The following is an 18,827-nucleotide window of genomic DNA, read 5'->3' on the forward strand; positions in this document are numbered from 1 at the left end:
ATTCATTCATTCATTGCATTTATTTATTTATTTATTTTGGTTAATTTTTTTTTTTCTGGTCAGATTTGACATATTCCTGATGCTAAAACTCTTCAAACAAATAGAATGTCTTTGGTTTTTAGCGGTTTGGGTTATGGGTTTAAGGAGCTTCGTACTGAAAAAATGTGTGTGTGTGTGTGTGTGTGTGTGTGTGTGTCCGTCCTTGTGTGTGCCCTTTTGTTTTGAACTATTATCGGTTTTGTCATGTTGTGGCCAAACATGTCGATCTATACAACCCATGGAATCGGAGTTAAGTGTAGAATAGCTATCACTCGTTACCCTTTGGATAGGACTCTAGTCGGAGTTAAGTGTAGAATAGCTATCACTCGTTGCCCTTTGGATAGGACTCTAGTCGGAGTTAAGTGTAGAATAGCTATCACTCGTTACCCTTTGGATAGGACTCTAGTCGGAGTTAAGTGTAGAATAGCTATCACTCGTTGCCCTTTGGATAGGACTCTAGTCGGAGTTAAGTGTAGAATAGCTATCACTCGTTGCCCTTTGGATAGGACGCTAGTCTATCGCAAAGTGCTTTCCACCAGATGTAATACGTGGATCCAGTTACCCAATCACTACTGACTGGGCTGGAAGAATCAGAAAAAAACCGAACACCTCAACTGCACCTGGCATAGGTATTGGTGTGAAGCGAGTGTGCTACTTTTTGGGACTTATTATGATAGCAGGACCCTTAATCATCTAATCCAATGCCTTTAAAAATTTTTTTTTTTTTTGTACTGTTGTTGTTTTTGTTAATGTAATCGTTGTTGTTTTTGTTATTATTGTTGTTGTTATTGTTGTTGTCGTCGTTGTTATTATTATTATTATTATTATTATTATTATTATTATTATTATTATTATTATTATTATTATTATTATTATTATTATTATTATTATTATTATTATTATTATCATTATCATTATTATTATAATTCTTCCACTTCTTCTTCTTCTACTTATTATTATTATTATTATTATTATTATTATTATTATTATTATTATTATTATTATTATTATTATTATTATTATTATTATTATTAATTAGTATTGTTATTATTATTATTATTATTATTATTATTATTATTATTATTATTATTATTATTATTATTATTATTATTATTATTATTATTATTATTATTATTATTATTATTGTCACTGTCACTCTTACTGTTCTCATTATTGTTGCAGCTATCACCTACCAATCAATTGTAATATTATTATGGTCAACCCAATTAAAACAAATGTAATATTAATATTACAGATAGGAAATTTAATTAAAGGCTGAATGGAATGTGAGAATTATTTTGTTTGAGCCATGAATGGCGAGGACGTTATCAACTCTCTTGTTTTGTTTTGTTTTTTGTTTTTTCTTTTTTTCTTTGAAAATCTTATCTAATCTCTGCTGTATATGATATATTTTATGAATCGAAAGTTAAAGAAAAACACAGACATTGGAACAAAGATACACTCGAGCACGGCTTCCTCAATCTCCTCAGGACATGCTAACTGTTCGAAGAAACCGTCCACAAAAAGTAATAAGGAAAAATTTTGTAAATTTTGAATGAGTTCTTGAAAATCGTGTATTTGAAGACACCGTACTCGAGTGAGTTTTTTTTGGCTTTATTTTCATCGGTGAATTACTTTGGCATACAGCGGGTGGTTGGATGGGAGCATCACCCTTGAATCATATACCTATGATGTTCGCATGGGTGTACGATCCGATAGTGATGTCGTTTCTTCTTCTCTTTACTAGCCTATCCTGCTTCTTTGGTTTGTGATTGTATTTTTGACAGGGGATATTTTTTTTTTCTGTAAATCTTCTGCCTGTTTGTTCTTGGTTATTTATAATTTAGCTTATGATATCTTTAGGTAATGATTTTGATTTACATTTGTACTATTTTTGTTAGATTGCTTGTTTTTTGTTTCAGCGGTCTCTCATATAACCTCAATTGTGTTGGAAGAGACCTAAAGCAACAAACAAACAAACTTTGGCATACAATTACTTTTCTATTCTGTCTTATGAGATGTATGAGATTTTTCTGTTCGAATTTTTTTTGGATTTCCCCATTATTTTTCTCTCACAGAAAAGAAAAAGGGAAGTTTCGGTAGCGCCCTTCGCAAGCGCTTTGGTCGAAAGAAGCGAGCTCAGAGTGCTGATCGCACCTTGGCATCATCGAGTATGCGCGAAGGCTCCTACCTGCGGCCTCCGGAGCCTTCATATGGGCCCCAGTCTAAAGGTGGACTACTGATACTGATAGTGTTACAAAGATAAAGATGCCGATGGCAATCACGATGTTGATATTGATTATTATTATTATTATAATGATATTATTAAGGATAAAACAATTTCAATGATACTGAAGACGATGATGATAATGATGATGATAATGATGATAATAATAATAATAATAATAATAATAATAATAATAATAATAATAATAATAATAATAATAATAATAATAATAATAATAATAATAATAATAATAATAATAATAATAATAATAATAATAATAATAATAATAATAATAATAATAATAATAATAATAATAATAACTAATAATAATAATAATGATAATAATAATAATAATAATAATAATCACAACAATAGCAACTAAGACAATAACAACCACAACAACAACAATAATAATAATGATAATAATAATGATAATAATAATAAAATAATAATAAATAATAATAATAATAATAATAATAATAATAATAATAATAATAATAATAATAATAATAATAAATAATAATATAATATAATAATAATAATAATAATAATAATAATAATAATAATAATATATAATAATAATAATAATAATAATAATAATAATAATAATAATAATAATAATAATAACAATAATAATAATGAGACTTATATAGCACTATATACCGAGGCGTCAAAGCATTTAAAGGTTACAACCATTGGTTGTACAACCATACACATATGATTGGACAATTTCCTTATCAAATATAAAACCATGCGTTTGTTAATGAAATTATTATATTTGACAGTCTAAATAAATAATTAATCAGTTTTTGTATCATTTGGAAACTGAAATAATCAAAAAGTGAAACAGTTCAGCTAATGCATATAATATCTAAAAAATAGAAGGCAAATCATTAGATAAGTTAATTAACTTTAAAACATAAAAAAAAGAAAATAATTAAATGGTTGCTAAAATTAAAATTTATTTTATTTTATTTTCTTATAATGGCAAAGGCAAAAAAAAAAAGATAATAATAATTAGAAATAAAAAAAAGCCAGTGACTTCAATTGAATTGATCATGTTATATTGTCTTGGAAAGAAAATAGAAAATGCATTTTTTATCACTTGAGATTAGTAATCCTCTGCTTTTCAAGTCCGTATGATAAAAAAAAAGGCTGACAGGTGTTTAGATTTATGATTAAAAAGGCAAACAAATGATAAGAAATATGATTTTAAAAGGCCAACAAATGATAATAAATTTGACAAAAAAGGCTGACAAGTGATAAGAAATATGATTTTTAAAAGGCAGACAAGTGATAAGAAATATGATTTTTAAAAAGGCTGACAAGTGATTAGAAATATGATTTAAAAAAGGCTGACAAGTGATAAGAAATAAGGTTTTTTTAAAAAGGGTGACAAGTATTAAGAAATATGATTTTTTAAAAGTAAATAGGCTGACGAGTGATAAGAAATATGATTTTAAAAAGGTAGACGAGTGATAAGAAATATGATTTTTAAAAGGTAGACGAGTGATAAGAATTTTCAGTTTTTAAAATAAATCGACTGCTGGTTGGACTATCATGGTTGCGAATATTTGGTGTGAATGAAGAAAAGAGAAAGAAAGTTTTCAGTTTGAAATTCCATCCTCCTATCCCGAAGTTATTTTCACTGTAGATATTTGTTTATTTCGATTTTTTACCAATTGATGCTATGGATTTTCTTGTTATGGGCAGTGTGTTCACATTGGTATAGATACAGTTTTGTGACCTGGAGGTAACGGGTTTCTCTCACACGCAAGTCATCTTGCCCTAGCGTTGTTGTATTTTGTATCCTTTTCTCAAACTGAACAAGCATATCCCACCCTCCACCACCCTGCAATAAAAAATAGTATAGCCGATAAGATTTTGAGGATATTTGAGTATTTGTTTTTTGCACTCTTTCCTCATTAAAAGATTTGTTTATGGCGGATGGGACAAGAATATTGGTTAAGATACCCGGGCCAAAACAGAGCTGTCGACAACCCGTTCTTTTGGACATTATTTTTATTTTTTGTTGTTTTTGTTTAAGTTTCGTTTTTAAACTGTTATTATTGTTTCTGTTTTAATCGTGTTATTTGTTGTTTTGTAACCAGCCTTGTGCTTTAGTGTTTTGTCATTTGTTTGTGGAAATTGAATGCGTAATTGTCTCGTAATAATTTGTGATCTCATTGTGTCATGACAATTTATTCAAACTGGTTGACAATGACTAAAATAATATTCAAATATGACTTCTCTGGATGTACACACATTATAAAATAAGCGTTCTCTCCTTCAATTAATTTTCAATTCTTGCGTCTTTAAATCTTTTAGAACAACGTCAAGGATGGTTAAAGATAGAACCAATGACAGATCACCTCACTGAAAAAAACAAACAGATTTTCTATCTTCCCTTTTCCCCCCCTTGATCTAAATGGATAACGACCATTGACATTCATACTCTTGTCAATTCGTAAAAACAGGAAAAACGCAATCGACCTAAAACCTTCATCCTGTACAATTAATTTTTAAAAAATTTTGTTCTCTCGCCGCCATGCAAAAGACAATGATTTATTCATTTATCTTATTCTCTGCCTTATTCTTCCTTTAGTAGAGTCCATTGTTGATTCGCCGCCAACAGAAGGACAAAATTAGTCTTGGACACACATCAACATCAACATCAACACCAACAACAACAGCAGCAGCAGCACGTACGTCTCATTTACACACACGTGTACTACAACTGCTTGCTAGCTATGAAATTTGAAATAAATAATTAAAATCTCACATTCACTCGCATTTTAATTTTAATTCTAATTCATAACTTCTCACGTCTTTCTACACGAAATCTAACATCAACAACTAAGAATTTTGCAATGTTTCTCGAGGTCTTAGCATGGCTTTTTTAATATTAAGATATCCAAAAAAACAAGAATAAAAATAATCAACAAAATGACAGATTACTAAACTCTTAAACTGAAAAATCGCTTCTAGCTGTAGTGTCCGAACTCAAAAGAATCTGCATTGTCAAATTTACCTGTATTAATAATGCTTTTACATTAGACAACAAATCCATTTTTGTTTTTTTGTTTATTAAAACTTACTTATTTGTTTATTTATTTGTTTGTTTGTTTTTTTTTTGGTCTTTTTTTCGTTTATTTATTTTGGACTGGCAAAAGCTCAAATAACAATTACTGCATGTCATTGGACCAAAACAACAACTAAAAGATATTACTGTGACATGCCGTTATTTTATATTATATCATAACTGATATTAACCAATCAGTGTGTTTTTGTTTATTTACATAATGGATCCCCCCCCTCCTTCTCTTTGTTTTATTTTTGTTTTGTTTCGGTGTGTTTGTTTTCCCTGTTTATTTACTTTTGTTTTCCCTTTTTACTCATTTTTTGAGGGTAAAGGGTGAGGATGTGATGGATTTTGTTGTTGTTTATTTTTTCAGAGATTTACATAGTTTGGGTTTACCAGCTCACGTTGTGTCCATTATAAACATTCACATGAACCATTAGGTGAAAATGGAAAGGCTTGAGATGGGAACGGTACCGACAAAAAATGTACGTTTCAAGTGCAAACCCTTTGTCAACATAACAATATAACAAATGAACGTTGAAAACAAATATAGTGAAATGGAGTATAAATTGTAGCGTCTAACGAAAGGTTTGCACCCAAAAACGCCCATTGTCTGTACTGTTCCCATCCGAATCCTTTTCCATGTTCACCTTTTCGTTCGTAATTTCACGATCCCAGGCTTCAGGCTGCCGGCCCCCACCGTTCTCAAACATTCTCGTTGCATTTGAAATGATGAAAGGGAAATTAGTGGAGAATTTAAGATACAAAAAACAGCAGCAGGATTTTGCCTATAATTGTTTTTGTTTTTATTTAGCAGCAGTGTCGGTTTCTTTGGGTTTTTGCCGTTAAATAACATTTTCATCATCAAATGGTTGAACCTCATTGAAGTTTTGTTGAACCCAGTTCCCTTTGTCTTGCATTTTCTCATATGCTTTAAATTATAAATCTAGGATTTTTTGACTATCCCATTTTCCTTTCTTTAAAAAAAAACAAAAAAAACTGGTGCTGAAATTGAATGATCTAATTGTGTAACAAGAGTGGTAAAATCGTTAAACACTTAAAATCATTAAAGTTTTTTGAAGAAAAAAATGAAGGACATCAGACACCGCTCTGAGCAGATTTTTTGTTGTTGGGAAATTGGCAATTTACTTACTTACTTACTTACTTATCCAAACCAGCGACCACCTGAGCTCTAGCCCTTCGGTCTTGTGCCATGACGTAGAATTTAGACGTCTCTTGTCGTTGTTCCAGGCGACTATACAGTGTGAATTGGCAATTTAAAAATAAACTTTAAAACTATCTATTATTTTTATTATTGTTATGATGATGATTTCTTTTTTGTTTTTTGTGTTTTTTTTTTGTTTTACTTTTGTCACTCAATCCAATTGATTTCCAAGATCTTTTTTTATTTTGGACCACTCCGTTTACTTCCTCTACTTCCACCTCTTTTTTTTCTTCTATGAATCTGTGGTCTTGGGTTTTGTTTACCAGGTGGTTTGATTGCGACTGGAAATAGAGTTGGTATAAATGTTAGGTATACATACATTATTATGGACATTATCCATTGTTGGTTGTGAAGTTTAATGGTCATGATTTGAGTATGAATGTATGTGTTGACTGGGCGACCAGAAGGAGATGGTTCAAAGTACTTGTTGTTGCGTTTCTAAGTAGCTATAGTGTTGTGGTGGTAATAATTAATTATGATGAAGATGTGAAGATTGAAAATAACGAAATGGTAATTAGTAAGGATGATGATGATGACAATAATAAAATAATAATAATAATAATAATAATAATATTAATAGTCATAATAATAATATTAAGTCATAATAATAATAATATAATAATAATAATAATAATAATAATAATAATAATAATAATAATAATAATAATAATAATAATAATAATAGTAGTAGTAATAATGATGATAATAATAATAATAATAATAATAATAATAATAATAATAATAATAATAATAATAATAATAATAATAATAATAATAATAATAATAATAATAATAATAATAATGATGATGATGATGATGCAAGTAATATGAATTATAGTAATTATATATAATTAACGATAATGGCACAGAAGTGTGTAGATGTAGTCATGGCAATTGTTTATATGTGTAACATTTCCAAATCCCAGCATGTCTGTGTGTTACCTCTTCGTTTGTCATTTCCGCCTTTGACTTTGACGTGGTCTTCTTCAGACAATTCACTGTGTCGTATGTAGACTGACTAGATAGCTTTCCTCGTGCCAGCACATCAATCTGTCACATAGAGATGGCTGTGATTGTGGCCAGAGAGCTTTTACTACACATGCCATTGCTAGATTTTACTTTTACTTTAAAATATTTAATAGACTACATTGATTTAACTCATTCAACCCTAACACCGACCATATCCTTAGTATACTCGGGGTTACTTTATTAACCCCATGCCTATTTATTACATTTTTCTGAGACAAATTATAGGCGTAGTATCTAAGCTAATGTTTTTAGTTTTTGCATGTTTATGATAGTTGAATATAACTATCTATGTAATTCTTCATTTTTAGAACTTTTTTTCTTCCAATTTTGAAAAATAGCAAAAATCTCTATGATTGAGTGAGTTAATATCTAATGACTAGTATGGATCGAATATACCATGAGGATTTTGCTAGCGTGGCTGGTCCAGAAAGCCCATTTAGAGCAATCAACACATTAAAAAAAAAAATCCTAGGTGCAGACAACATTTCCCCCCTGAACACCCCCCCCCCTCCCTAGCAGTGATTGGGTAGCTGAGTCCGGAGATGTGATGAAAAGTAGCATCCTATCCAAAGGGTAGCAAGCAAACGCTTCTGTCGACTTAATGTTTTATCGCTTCGATTGATTTCATTTGCAATTTTTTGTTTAAATAGAATGGACTACAAGAAGAAAGAACAGACTATAAAAACTTGCGGCGATGACTTGATTCAGTCCATTCTGATTTTTACTGTAGAAAACAAAAAATGTCTTAAGGAAGTCTATGTCATATTTGAAAGCTTTTATTAATGCACAAAAGTATCTCCCCCCACCCTCCCCCTTTCGTCCTGCATTTTGTTATTGTTCAATCTGCTTTACACACTAGATAGGTACCTACCATAGTTGTTTTGTTTTTTTAAACTTTGTTTTGTCGTACCCAGGCATATAGTAGAATGCTTGCAAACTCTCTTTATAAAATATAATGAATTTACTTATTATTTTCATTATTCATTAAAAAAAATAAAAATTATTTATATTAATCATTTCATTATTTATTGTGCAACACATGTGCGTGTGTGAGTATGAGACTTACACGTGCTTGTTACAAAGTCAATGTGTTGTGATATGTCCATGTTACATACAAACAGTCAATGTGTTGTGACACGTACATGTTACAAACAGTCAATGTGTTGTGACATGTCCATGTTACATACAAACAGTCAATGTGTTGTGACACGTACATGTTACAAACAGTCAATGTGTTGTGACACGTACATGTTACAAACAGTCAATGTGTTGTGACACGTACATGTTACAAACAGTCAATGTGTTGTGACATGTCCACGTTACAAACAAACAGTCAATGTGTTGTGACACGTACATGTTACAAACAGTCAATGTGTTGTGACACGTACATGTTACAAACAGTCAATGTGTTGTGACACGTACATGTTACAAACAGTCAATGTGTTGTGACACGTACATGTTACAAACAGTCAATGTGTTGTGACACGTACATGCTACAAACAGTCAATGTGTTGTGTCGTCAATCCTTGCTCAGTCTTTACTCCTTAGAAGACTTTTCCCATACTAATTGCTTCAAATCGTGGGTGTTATGTCAGGATGCTGCAGGTGTTGGAAACCAATTTCAATGTCAAAATTATTATCAAAATCCAAATGAAAGGTTTGAGATTGTATTGATAAACATGAAAGTTCTCTCATCATCTTCAAAAATCTCAAATTCAAATGAACGCAGCGTACCCTTTTGAAAAATCATAGGCATTTAATCATCTCAAACCGTGGTGGAATGGTAACATGGGTGACCGGTAATCAGAAGTAATGAGGTTCAATCCCCTGGCAAGGCAGGCTGATTTTTTTTTATTTTTTTTGAGATTATTATTATTATTAAATTTTTTTTTTCTGTTGTATTTTTCTCTTTGTTTTGTCCGGCATTGTTTTATATACACATTTTTTCAGATTTTTATCAAATTCAAACGCGACTCATAATTGAGAAAAGTTAGTGGAACAGACACTTATGTTGGTAATATCAAGAAATGAAGTGAGTAGGAAAGTGCCAGAAGACAACAGAGAATAAAAACTTCACGGCGGGGTCATGGATAGCTCATACAGTAGAGTCACGATCTCCCCAGCCAAGCGGAGCTGTTGTATCAGTAAGGTCATGGGTTCGACCCCCCATCGCCACGCGACGTTTTTATTCTATGTTGTTTTCTGGCACTTTTCTACTCACTTCATTTCTTGTTAGATTCATAACTGTAATCATTTTTACATTAAGTATGGATTTCCAGCAACTGGCCTACCCGATTGACTTATCACCTGATGGGGGTGGTGGGTCACACGTTTATATAACTATATATATATATATATATATATATATATATATATATATATATATATATATATATATATATATATATATATATATATATGACATTCAATAATTGTGAAAGAAGTGGTAGATGCTTTCCTGCTCATATATTGGAACTTTTGACTAGCTTAACTTAGCTTTAGCAATTTAGTCTGGAGTCGTGATTTTGAGATTAAATTAGCCTGGTGTGGTTCTTGGCAATAGCAGTAGCAGTAGTTAGTGAACAGACTTCAGTAACGGCAACACATATGAAACAAAAATGAGTTATTTGAAAAAACAAAAAAACGAGACAAACCAAATGAAGATTGATTCAGATTAACAACCCTTCCTCGGTTAATAAGACAAAAAACCTCAATAGAAATGGTGATACGAGATGAGAAATTTACATTATACCTACAGAATTTTACTCTCATCTTTTTGGACTTCATGTATTTTATAACCCTTTCATTATTTTCTTTTTTCTTTTTCTTTTTCTATTTCTTTTTTGTTCTATTGTCGGCTGATGAAAGATCCAGAAACATTTCTTGTTTTATGTTTCTTTTTTCTTTTCTTATTTCTCCAATGCTGTGCCTGATATTCATTCTTATTTCATTATTTTACTGTTTATCCCTTCAGACAGCTTAGTATTTACGTACTTAAATCATCAAGATATGTACCAGATCAGTGTTAATAGTGTTATATATGTCCTTGCACTGTTTTAAGTAATTCCTCGAGGCATTTGCAACTTTCAGTATAATGATAATAATTTTAAAAAGTACGCATGTCAATCCATACCTTGATAAATAGTAGATGATTTTACTATTTGCATATATTAGATGAAATAATTGATAAATACAAATTTTGATAACGCTTGGTGACAAAAAGCTTAATTTCACAGCTTTTTCACCACATCAGCAACAGCATTCTTCATATGAATAACAATTATAATTTAACAACTGCTGGATTATTATTTTTAACTCATACAACGTCATGCTCTGAACTCCACCATTCGCGGATTATTCCCCTTTGTCAAGTAAAATAACGATTTTTTATTGACTTCAAAACATGTCAATTGTCAACTGGAATGGGTTTTCTAGAACATGTGATTATTTTTCATTTTATCTTGTTGTGGATTTGATAAAAAAAATGATGATTAATCTTCAATTTATTTATGACAAATTCACAGGGACACCGATATAGGATGAGTTGATACATTCGAGGTTTTGTTTATTTGTTTTGTTTGTTATTTTATTTATTTATTTAATTTTGTTTTGTTTTTTTTTCTTAAGGGTTTTTTGTTTGTCTTATCAGGAGTTGAGGTGTTACGGTTATATTTCATACTGGTTTTGGTTGATTCATTTTATTTGATGATTTCTTATTTGCTGTTGATTTATTGATTAAAAAATAATCTGAACAGTTAGATACTTGGTGCAAATTGTTTTTATATCCCTTCTTTTATTATTATTTATTGTTAATGTTATCTGTTATGGCAGCGAAATAATATTTTTTACTTACCTTTTTTAAAAAAGTATAAATTGCTCGGATAGGTTTGTTTTAAAGATTTAATTCTTTTGTCTGTTGATAAAAATAGAACAAAATTCAATGACAAGATATCAGATTTTATTGAAGATTGCTGGAAAAAATGAAAAAAGTTTTACAGGCAGTGAAGTATTTTAAATTACTCAGTCCTATCCAAAAATGAGAAATATTGAGTTATTTATGTATTCAATCCAGATACCCGATTAAAGTTCCTTATTTCAATTTCAATATCGACCTCTATGTATAGATGTAGTCAAAATCCCATAACGGTATTACACAGTGGTGAATTGAATTGTAAGCTTAACTCTTTCAGCGCCAATGACCGCACAGCGCTGCCAGTCTTGCAAGGCAAAAACAATAATGTAATCCAATCCTACTTTCTACAAAAGTAATATAAATTGAACCAATGGTAGGTGTTATTTCTTTCATCAGAACATTCAATTGACCCTAGGGGGGGGGGGGGTCTTTTAATTGAGATTTTGCGCTGAATTCGAATGTTGCTTTGTCTTAGCTTGTCATTCTCATGCTGCCTCAATCAGTTGTCAGCCATTTTGTGACGGAAATGCAAATATAGCTTCAATGCTGAAAGAGTTAACTCTCTCATGACCGAAACCCACCTACATTAACATTGATTTTTAAAGATCTAACTCACTAGAAATAAAGACATGCTATACATCAATTTGTTCAGCAAAACAAGCTTCACAACACATCATTTCATTCTCATAACTGTAACAAAAAATTTCCTCAAATCAATGAGAAAAATTACGGTTGTATCGTAAGGAATGTTACTATTTTCTTGTGGTTGGTGAGGAAATGGTTAATACTGTTGTTACAATTAACGCCTTCATTTAGGAGGGTGAGTTTATTTTTTTTCTTCTTCAACTGGGATAGCATAATTTTATAATTGTGATCATGTTGAATTTATTGTCTTGTTATCTTTATAGAGTTCATTTCGACATCATACCATTTCGAGATGATAGTCAACAAATTTGATTATTTTACTTCATTAATTTTTTGATTAATATCAACCAACTTCCCATAAAAAAAAAAAGAAATACATTCTTTACTTTAAAATAGTTAAATTTACCCCACTGGCTTTATCGGTTTTTTTTTGTTTTTTTTAATTTGATTTTCTCCTTATGTTTCGATTCATTCCAATAGCTATCAACCCTCACCCCCTCTCCAGCCCCCTCCCATTCCCTGCTCACCATCCTCCCTCTTCACAACTTCCTTTTTAAATTTAAATTCATTGTTGTTCCTTTCAAGTTTCAAATAGATATGTGTCAATATTTTCTCTTTTTGTTTTTGTTGTTTTTTTTCGTTCAATGTTGTGCATCCTATTTTTATGTTTTATCCAAATTATTTCTCTTTTATTGTCAGTATTTCACATTTTCAGTATTGTTATCATTACAATATTTATGCATGTTTCAAAATTTTCAACATCGAGTTAATTTTTATATCTTTATCTGTACTTCCTTTTTCATTTGTTGTTGTCCCAATGGAATTCACAACAACAATAATACAGTCTTTGTGGTAGTAATGCAACACTGTATCGTCGTTAATTTCATTTCACGTATTATCATAAGGGACAAGTTAAACATGCTATTATATCAACAAAATAATTATGCTTCAAGTTGTTTTATAAAATACACACAATTTATAACATAATGTACTTTTTATATATCATTAAAGTGAGCAAATGATCTATCTTATGATGGTACGTGAAACCAAGGATTATCATTGTTTATATCTCAAATATGCACATAGCTTAAGCCTCAAGATTTTAGAATATTCCCGTTTTTATTGAGTTAAAAAAAAAACTCTGAACTATTTAATTTATATTTCTCTTGTTCCTGAAACTTATGCTTATCATATCACCTGGCATATTTTAAAAGAAAATTAGACTATTAACTTCAAATTTTGTTTAGGTAAAACTTGTTTATAGTAAAATTGTATTTGGATTGTTGTGCGATTCATAGCATACTATTGAGGTAATGCTAGGGTTTTGGTTTATTAATTTTACATAGATTTTAAAAGACATTTTAATTTAAAGAATACGGACTGGAATAATACAAGATGTTATCCATCAGTTTTGAGTGGTTGCATTGCTCATGCTTGATAAGGTTTTGTCACACCTAGCTATAAGACCTCAAACTTTTCAGATCCAAAGGGCCCCTTGAGAAGGAATTTATCCTGGTTTCTGAAGTGCTAGACGAATTGTTAAAATTGTTTGGTATCCTTTTTAATAGGATGCTAGTCTATCACAAAATTTGTTTTTTTCACCAGATCAAATAGAGACATCAATCCGATCCAAACTTGGTGGACAGAAGGGTCACAAAACCCCTGACAAAACCAATTCTGGTCTTTTAGTTTGCTAGGCGTGTGCCATAACATCTGAGTTCCCAAGACTCATAACCTTTAGGATAAAATGGATCAATAATGATTTTTTATATGTGATGCTTGAGTCAGGACAAGAAAAAGAATCAGATACCCATAAGACAAAATGATCTTTGTTTTAATCAGATCTCAGTTATTTGTGGTTTTACAGGTTTCATGGTATTATTAAAAGGATAATCTATAATTATTATACGTTTATCAATTCTTATCGCATTAGTTTTGTATTCATTGCATAGCTGCATGATCCTTTATAATGATGGAGTTTCATTTCCAAGAATGCTCGGCTATAACTATAAAGTATTAGTGTTTAGTTCCTACTCCCTTAATATCTTAATACTAACAAAACCTTAATTTTAATAGCTGTGCCTAGGTAAATGCAGTGAAATTTATTATTTTAAATGTGTAAATATTTTCTAGTGAGCTTAGTGATATAACATGAATTTTGTTTAAGTCTTGATTTTATATGTTTTATCTTTTTTTTTAAATTCTTCACCAGATGACCTTGAACTTGTAAGAAAGAAAAAAGAACCACAGCCATCGCCAACACTCAAGAAACGCACACTGGGAGGGAGTCTTAAGAAATTGTTTCGACGCGGCAGGAAACGGTCACAGGGTCGCGGGGAGGACAACTCTAGAGACAGCTCTTTGTCACGGGGGTCTCATCGGGCTGGCGGCTCGAAAGGGCCGTCTCGGGACAATTCTCTGACGAGGCCATTGGACCAGCGGGCGTATGAGAGGGCCTCCTCCGTTTCCTGAGTCCAATGATTTGTGTCGTGTATTGATCTAGTGATAAGAAATTGATGTGATGAGAAAATGATTAATTTATACATTATTTCTCATTGATTTTTGTGATCGTCTGTCTCTTGGGTAAAGTCAAAGCGTGGCGTCGTGCAATTGGTTTGTTATTTTAAGGATGAATATAAAGGGAAAAGAAAGGGATGAAGTCAAATGATCATTTTTTATTTATTGTTATTTATTCATCTGTTATATATAATAAATTCCTAGGTGCCAGATTGCAGGAAAAATCTGATTTACAGATTTTCAGACATTTTGTTTTCACGATTATATTATCAGTTATCAGTTGTATTTGGTTAGGTTTTACATTTCTTTTCATAATATTTTCAAAGTCTCAGGGTTGAGAGTTTTTGACACGTTGGGAGACACCTTCGGTCTACTCAGTCAACGCTTGGATTTTAAACTTGTCTTGCTACAATGTTAAGGATTGTGTTTTGTCAATGTACAGCAGCAAAGGGCGTTTAACCCAAATCGGATCACTAAAGGATTTTGTGTGTTTGTTTACACAACTTTTCTATTCAAACAATTTTTTTAAAATTTAAATTTGAAAAAAAAGGTGATTTCTTATTATCCTTATAAACATTTAGTGTTTGAAAAAAATACATTGCTGGATGTATTCTTCACGGTATCCCAGAATTCAAAAGTAGAAATGAGTTTCTTAAAAATAGTAATTCAGTGTGCACATCTATAAAATAGTCTATTGTGAAAAGAAATGACATCGAAGTTCAAGGTCATATGCTGAGTATGTGTTTGTAGTAATTGGCGGCGTAATTGGGATTTGAATCCAAAATTTAGACTAATCTAAAGTCCAGAGTTTAGTCTCTATTACTATTTTCATCATTATTTACTGAACCCCGAGCAATTTATTTCATTGGTTCTTTCTTGTTCTTATTAAAAAATAAAGTTATGGGGGGAAAAATGTAACAAATTATACACCCTCTCCCAGCTGAATCAACCCCCGTTGGGAATGTACGGAATGTACAGGCAATTGTGATGTATTGTAGAAATAGTGTACCTTTAATGAAATACAAGCTCACTGCAGTATGCACTAGCTATTAAAATAAAAATTTTTTTCCTAGTTTTACATTTTTAAATTTAAAAACAAAAAAGTATGTCCTCTCATTTACAGATATATTGCAATCTGATAACTAATATGTGACCGATCGTCCAAAAATGGTGTTATATATGGAGATAAACCTTATGCTTATTTTATAGGCCCCAAAAAGAATAGAACAAATTAGATCAATCTAGTTTATTCCATGACACCCTTTTGAGATAATAGGTCACATATTTGTCTTCGCCGTTGACAATGATAAACATGACTTGTAGCAGGACTATCGGATCGATTAGGTATAAAATGGCCTCTGGGTAAAACTCCCAAATGTTACATTTACAATTCTTTTTTATCAACTACCATCATTCATCGCTCCATGAATAATAAATACTACTACAGTTACTACTACTGCTGTTGTTGCTGCTGTTGCAACCACTGCTGCTTCTACTACAACTACAATTACTTTTAGTGCTACTGCCGCTTCTACGACTACTACTACTACAACTACTACTACTACTACTACTACTACTACTACTACTACTACTACTACTACTACTACTACTACTACTACTACTATTACTACTACTACTACTACTACTACTCCTACTACTACTACTACTACTACTACTACTACTACTACTACTACTACTACTACTACTACTACTACTACTACTACTACTACTACTACCACCACTACTACTACTATTACTAGTACTACCACAAGCACTACTACTTTTACTAACTACTACTTCTGCTACTACTACTATTACTACTACTACTACTACTACTACTACTACTACTACTACTACTACTACTACTACTACTACTACTACTACTACTACTACTACTACTACTACTACTACTACTACTACTACTACTACTACTACTACTACTACTACCACCACCACTACTACTACTATTACTACAACCACCACCAAAACCACTAATATTACTTCTACTGCAACTAGTGCTGCTGCTACGACTTCTACTGCTGACATCACTGCCATTTTGAATTTAAAAAAACAAAAAACAAAAACAGACAATAAAACATTACAGACATGATGTCTCTTTAAAGTGGAATTTGACTTTTTATTATAGAGCTCAGGTTTAATTGTTATGGAACACCTGACAATTATTGGATTTATGCAAGTCATGTGCTTGTTCAGCGTACAGCAAGAAGGCGGGAAAGCAAAATGCAAATGAGATTTAAATTTAACACCAAAGTTATCACTAACGAGTAACGAGAATTGATTTCATAGCTCTTTCATCTCTTCAGTGTGAAATAGTCTTCTCTAACATCTTCACCAGACCTGCCACTCATACAAATTTAATCCGTATAATAAACACATTCTTTTTCTATGCCAAAATTAGCCAAATCTGAACTTACCCCCTAAAAGATTCAGATTTCTCCACCAAAATTTTAAAGCAAATGTTTGAAAAATTTTGCTATTTTTTGCAAGAAAAGTATACGTGAACAAACTGAATGGCTTTAGATTAGCTCATAGAAAAAGGGGTAGAAATCATGCATCTTGTTTTGATACACTTTTTTTTTCTTTTTAAAATCCAGAAATTCCCCCCCCCCCCCCCCCAAATACCCTCTCAAATTATACAAATTTTTTGTTTGTAGCAGTTTGTGGCAGGTTTGAATCGCCATGGTAACGGTCACAGTCACCTGGTTGGCTTCAATAAGTCGCACATCCCTTTAAAAATTTTTTGTTTTTGTTTTTTTTTTTGAAAGAAGTCAAGTTTTTTCATTGGTTATCCAATGTAATTGTAGATAGTATTTATAATGCGTTTCCAACTCTGTGATTTCTAAAAGCGAATCAGTTTAAACATATTTTTTTTATAATCCATTTTAGTCATATATGTTTTATCTTCTTTGTTTGATTTATTTATATTATGATATATATATATATATATATATATATATATATATATATATATATATATATATATATATATATATATATATATATATATATATATAATTTCTGATTTTAGATTGACCTTGTTTACATCTTGTTGAAAATGAATAAAACAGTTGGCTGTTCATGCATATCGATGTTATTGTGTTCTTAGAGTAATTCATAATTACGTACATTTTAAAATTGATTTCCATTATTGTTGTTGCAATGTTTATTTAAACTGCAAATTATCATGGTCCATTTTTATTTCATATTTATTTCATTCGCATTGCATTTTATATTTTGTTGAGTTTTTAAACAAAATAATGTTATCTGTCGTTTAGTTTTGTTTTTCAAAGATTATGTTTTGTTTAATTTTTGTTTGTTTTGATTTTGTTTTAGTTTTTTTGTTTTTGTTTTTTTTTGCTTGTCTTTACTTTTGAGTCTCTTGTTTGGTTGATTTAAAGATTGAAATTGAAATATGAGTGTGTAGTTTAAAATGACCCACAGAACAACATAAATTCCTTATTGTGTGTCGTAACCTGTACACATATGAAGTTATAGTTATTATTGCTTGTCATTTCTGGCACGAATGTGTTATTTTCATTTTCAGTTATGATTTGTGATAAAATACAGAGTTACTTTTCTTGCATATCTATCGTCAACTTCTGTTCTGTCTTTTTTTCTAATACCCTGGTTTTACTGTTTCTATTGGGTTATAAGACCAAAAAAGTGCTATAAGCACTAACAAACTCTCAAAAATTGACAACCAAATATGTAACGTGTAGACATATTACATTACTGTAGAAGTTTCGTTCTGTACTGCTATTAATGTTTGTTTACTATTATGTGATAGATACCAAGTTTAACTTATTGAAACATAATTTAATATTTCCTTGTGATATTTTTTTCTATTTGATTCTTTATCATGTTTATTTTTCCACATTTCTACTTAACTTTGAGCCGTAGGGATAAAAATATAACAAATTTATTGATTACAACAACTGAATATAATGGTGGTATAATTTTGCAATATACTACACAACACCTGCTTCCTTCTTTGAAGAAAAAGCTCTTTCAATTTTATATTCCAATAAAACGATCTAAAACCTCCATATTTATTGATATAAAGGCCTAAATGTAAGTGTAGGACTTCAAGATTGTTCCCAGGATGGGGTCTTTGACCTTCCATGGTTGG

At 30.8% G+C, this 18,827-nt stretch overlaps 1 protein-coding gene across 11 annotated transcripts in view; it reads left to right on the plus strand.

Moving 5' to 3' along the window:
* Positions 1–15,896, plus strand: part of LOC144960134 (uncharacterized) — a 99,076-nt gene extending 83,180 nt beyond the window's left edge. For 3 of the 11 annotated variants that reach the window (XM_078893117.1, XM_078893118.1, XM_078893114.1), the window contains one exon: positions 14,373–15,896. In XM_078893117.1, coding sequence (XP_078749243.1) covers positions 14,373–14,632 — 260 coding nt within the window. In that variant the 3' untranslated portion in view covers positions 14,633–15,896. Of the gene's footprint in view, positions 1–2,117; positions 2,271–4,871; positions 4,972–11,126; positions 11,161–14,372 lie in introns of all 11 variants that reach the window. The other 8 variants (XR_013642764.1, XR_013642766.1, XM_078893116.1 and 5 more) reach the window with 6 other exon arrangements.
* The last annotated feature ends 2,931 nt before the right edge of the window (positions 15,897–18,827 follow it).

The sequence above is a fragment of the Berghia stephanieae genome, chromosome 14 (genome assembly GCF_034508935.2).
Source record: "Berghia stephanieae isolate SIO BIC M18660-M18661 chromosome 14, UCSD_Bste_1.3, whole genome shotgun sequence".
In the NCBI taxonomy this organism is placed as follows: Eukaryota; Metazoa; Mollusca; class Gastropoda; order Nudibranchia; family Aeolidiidae; genus Berghia; species Berghia stephanieae.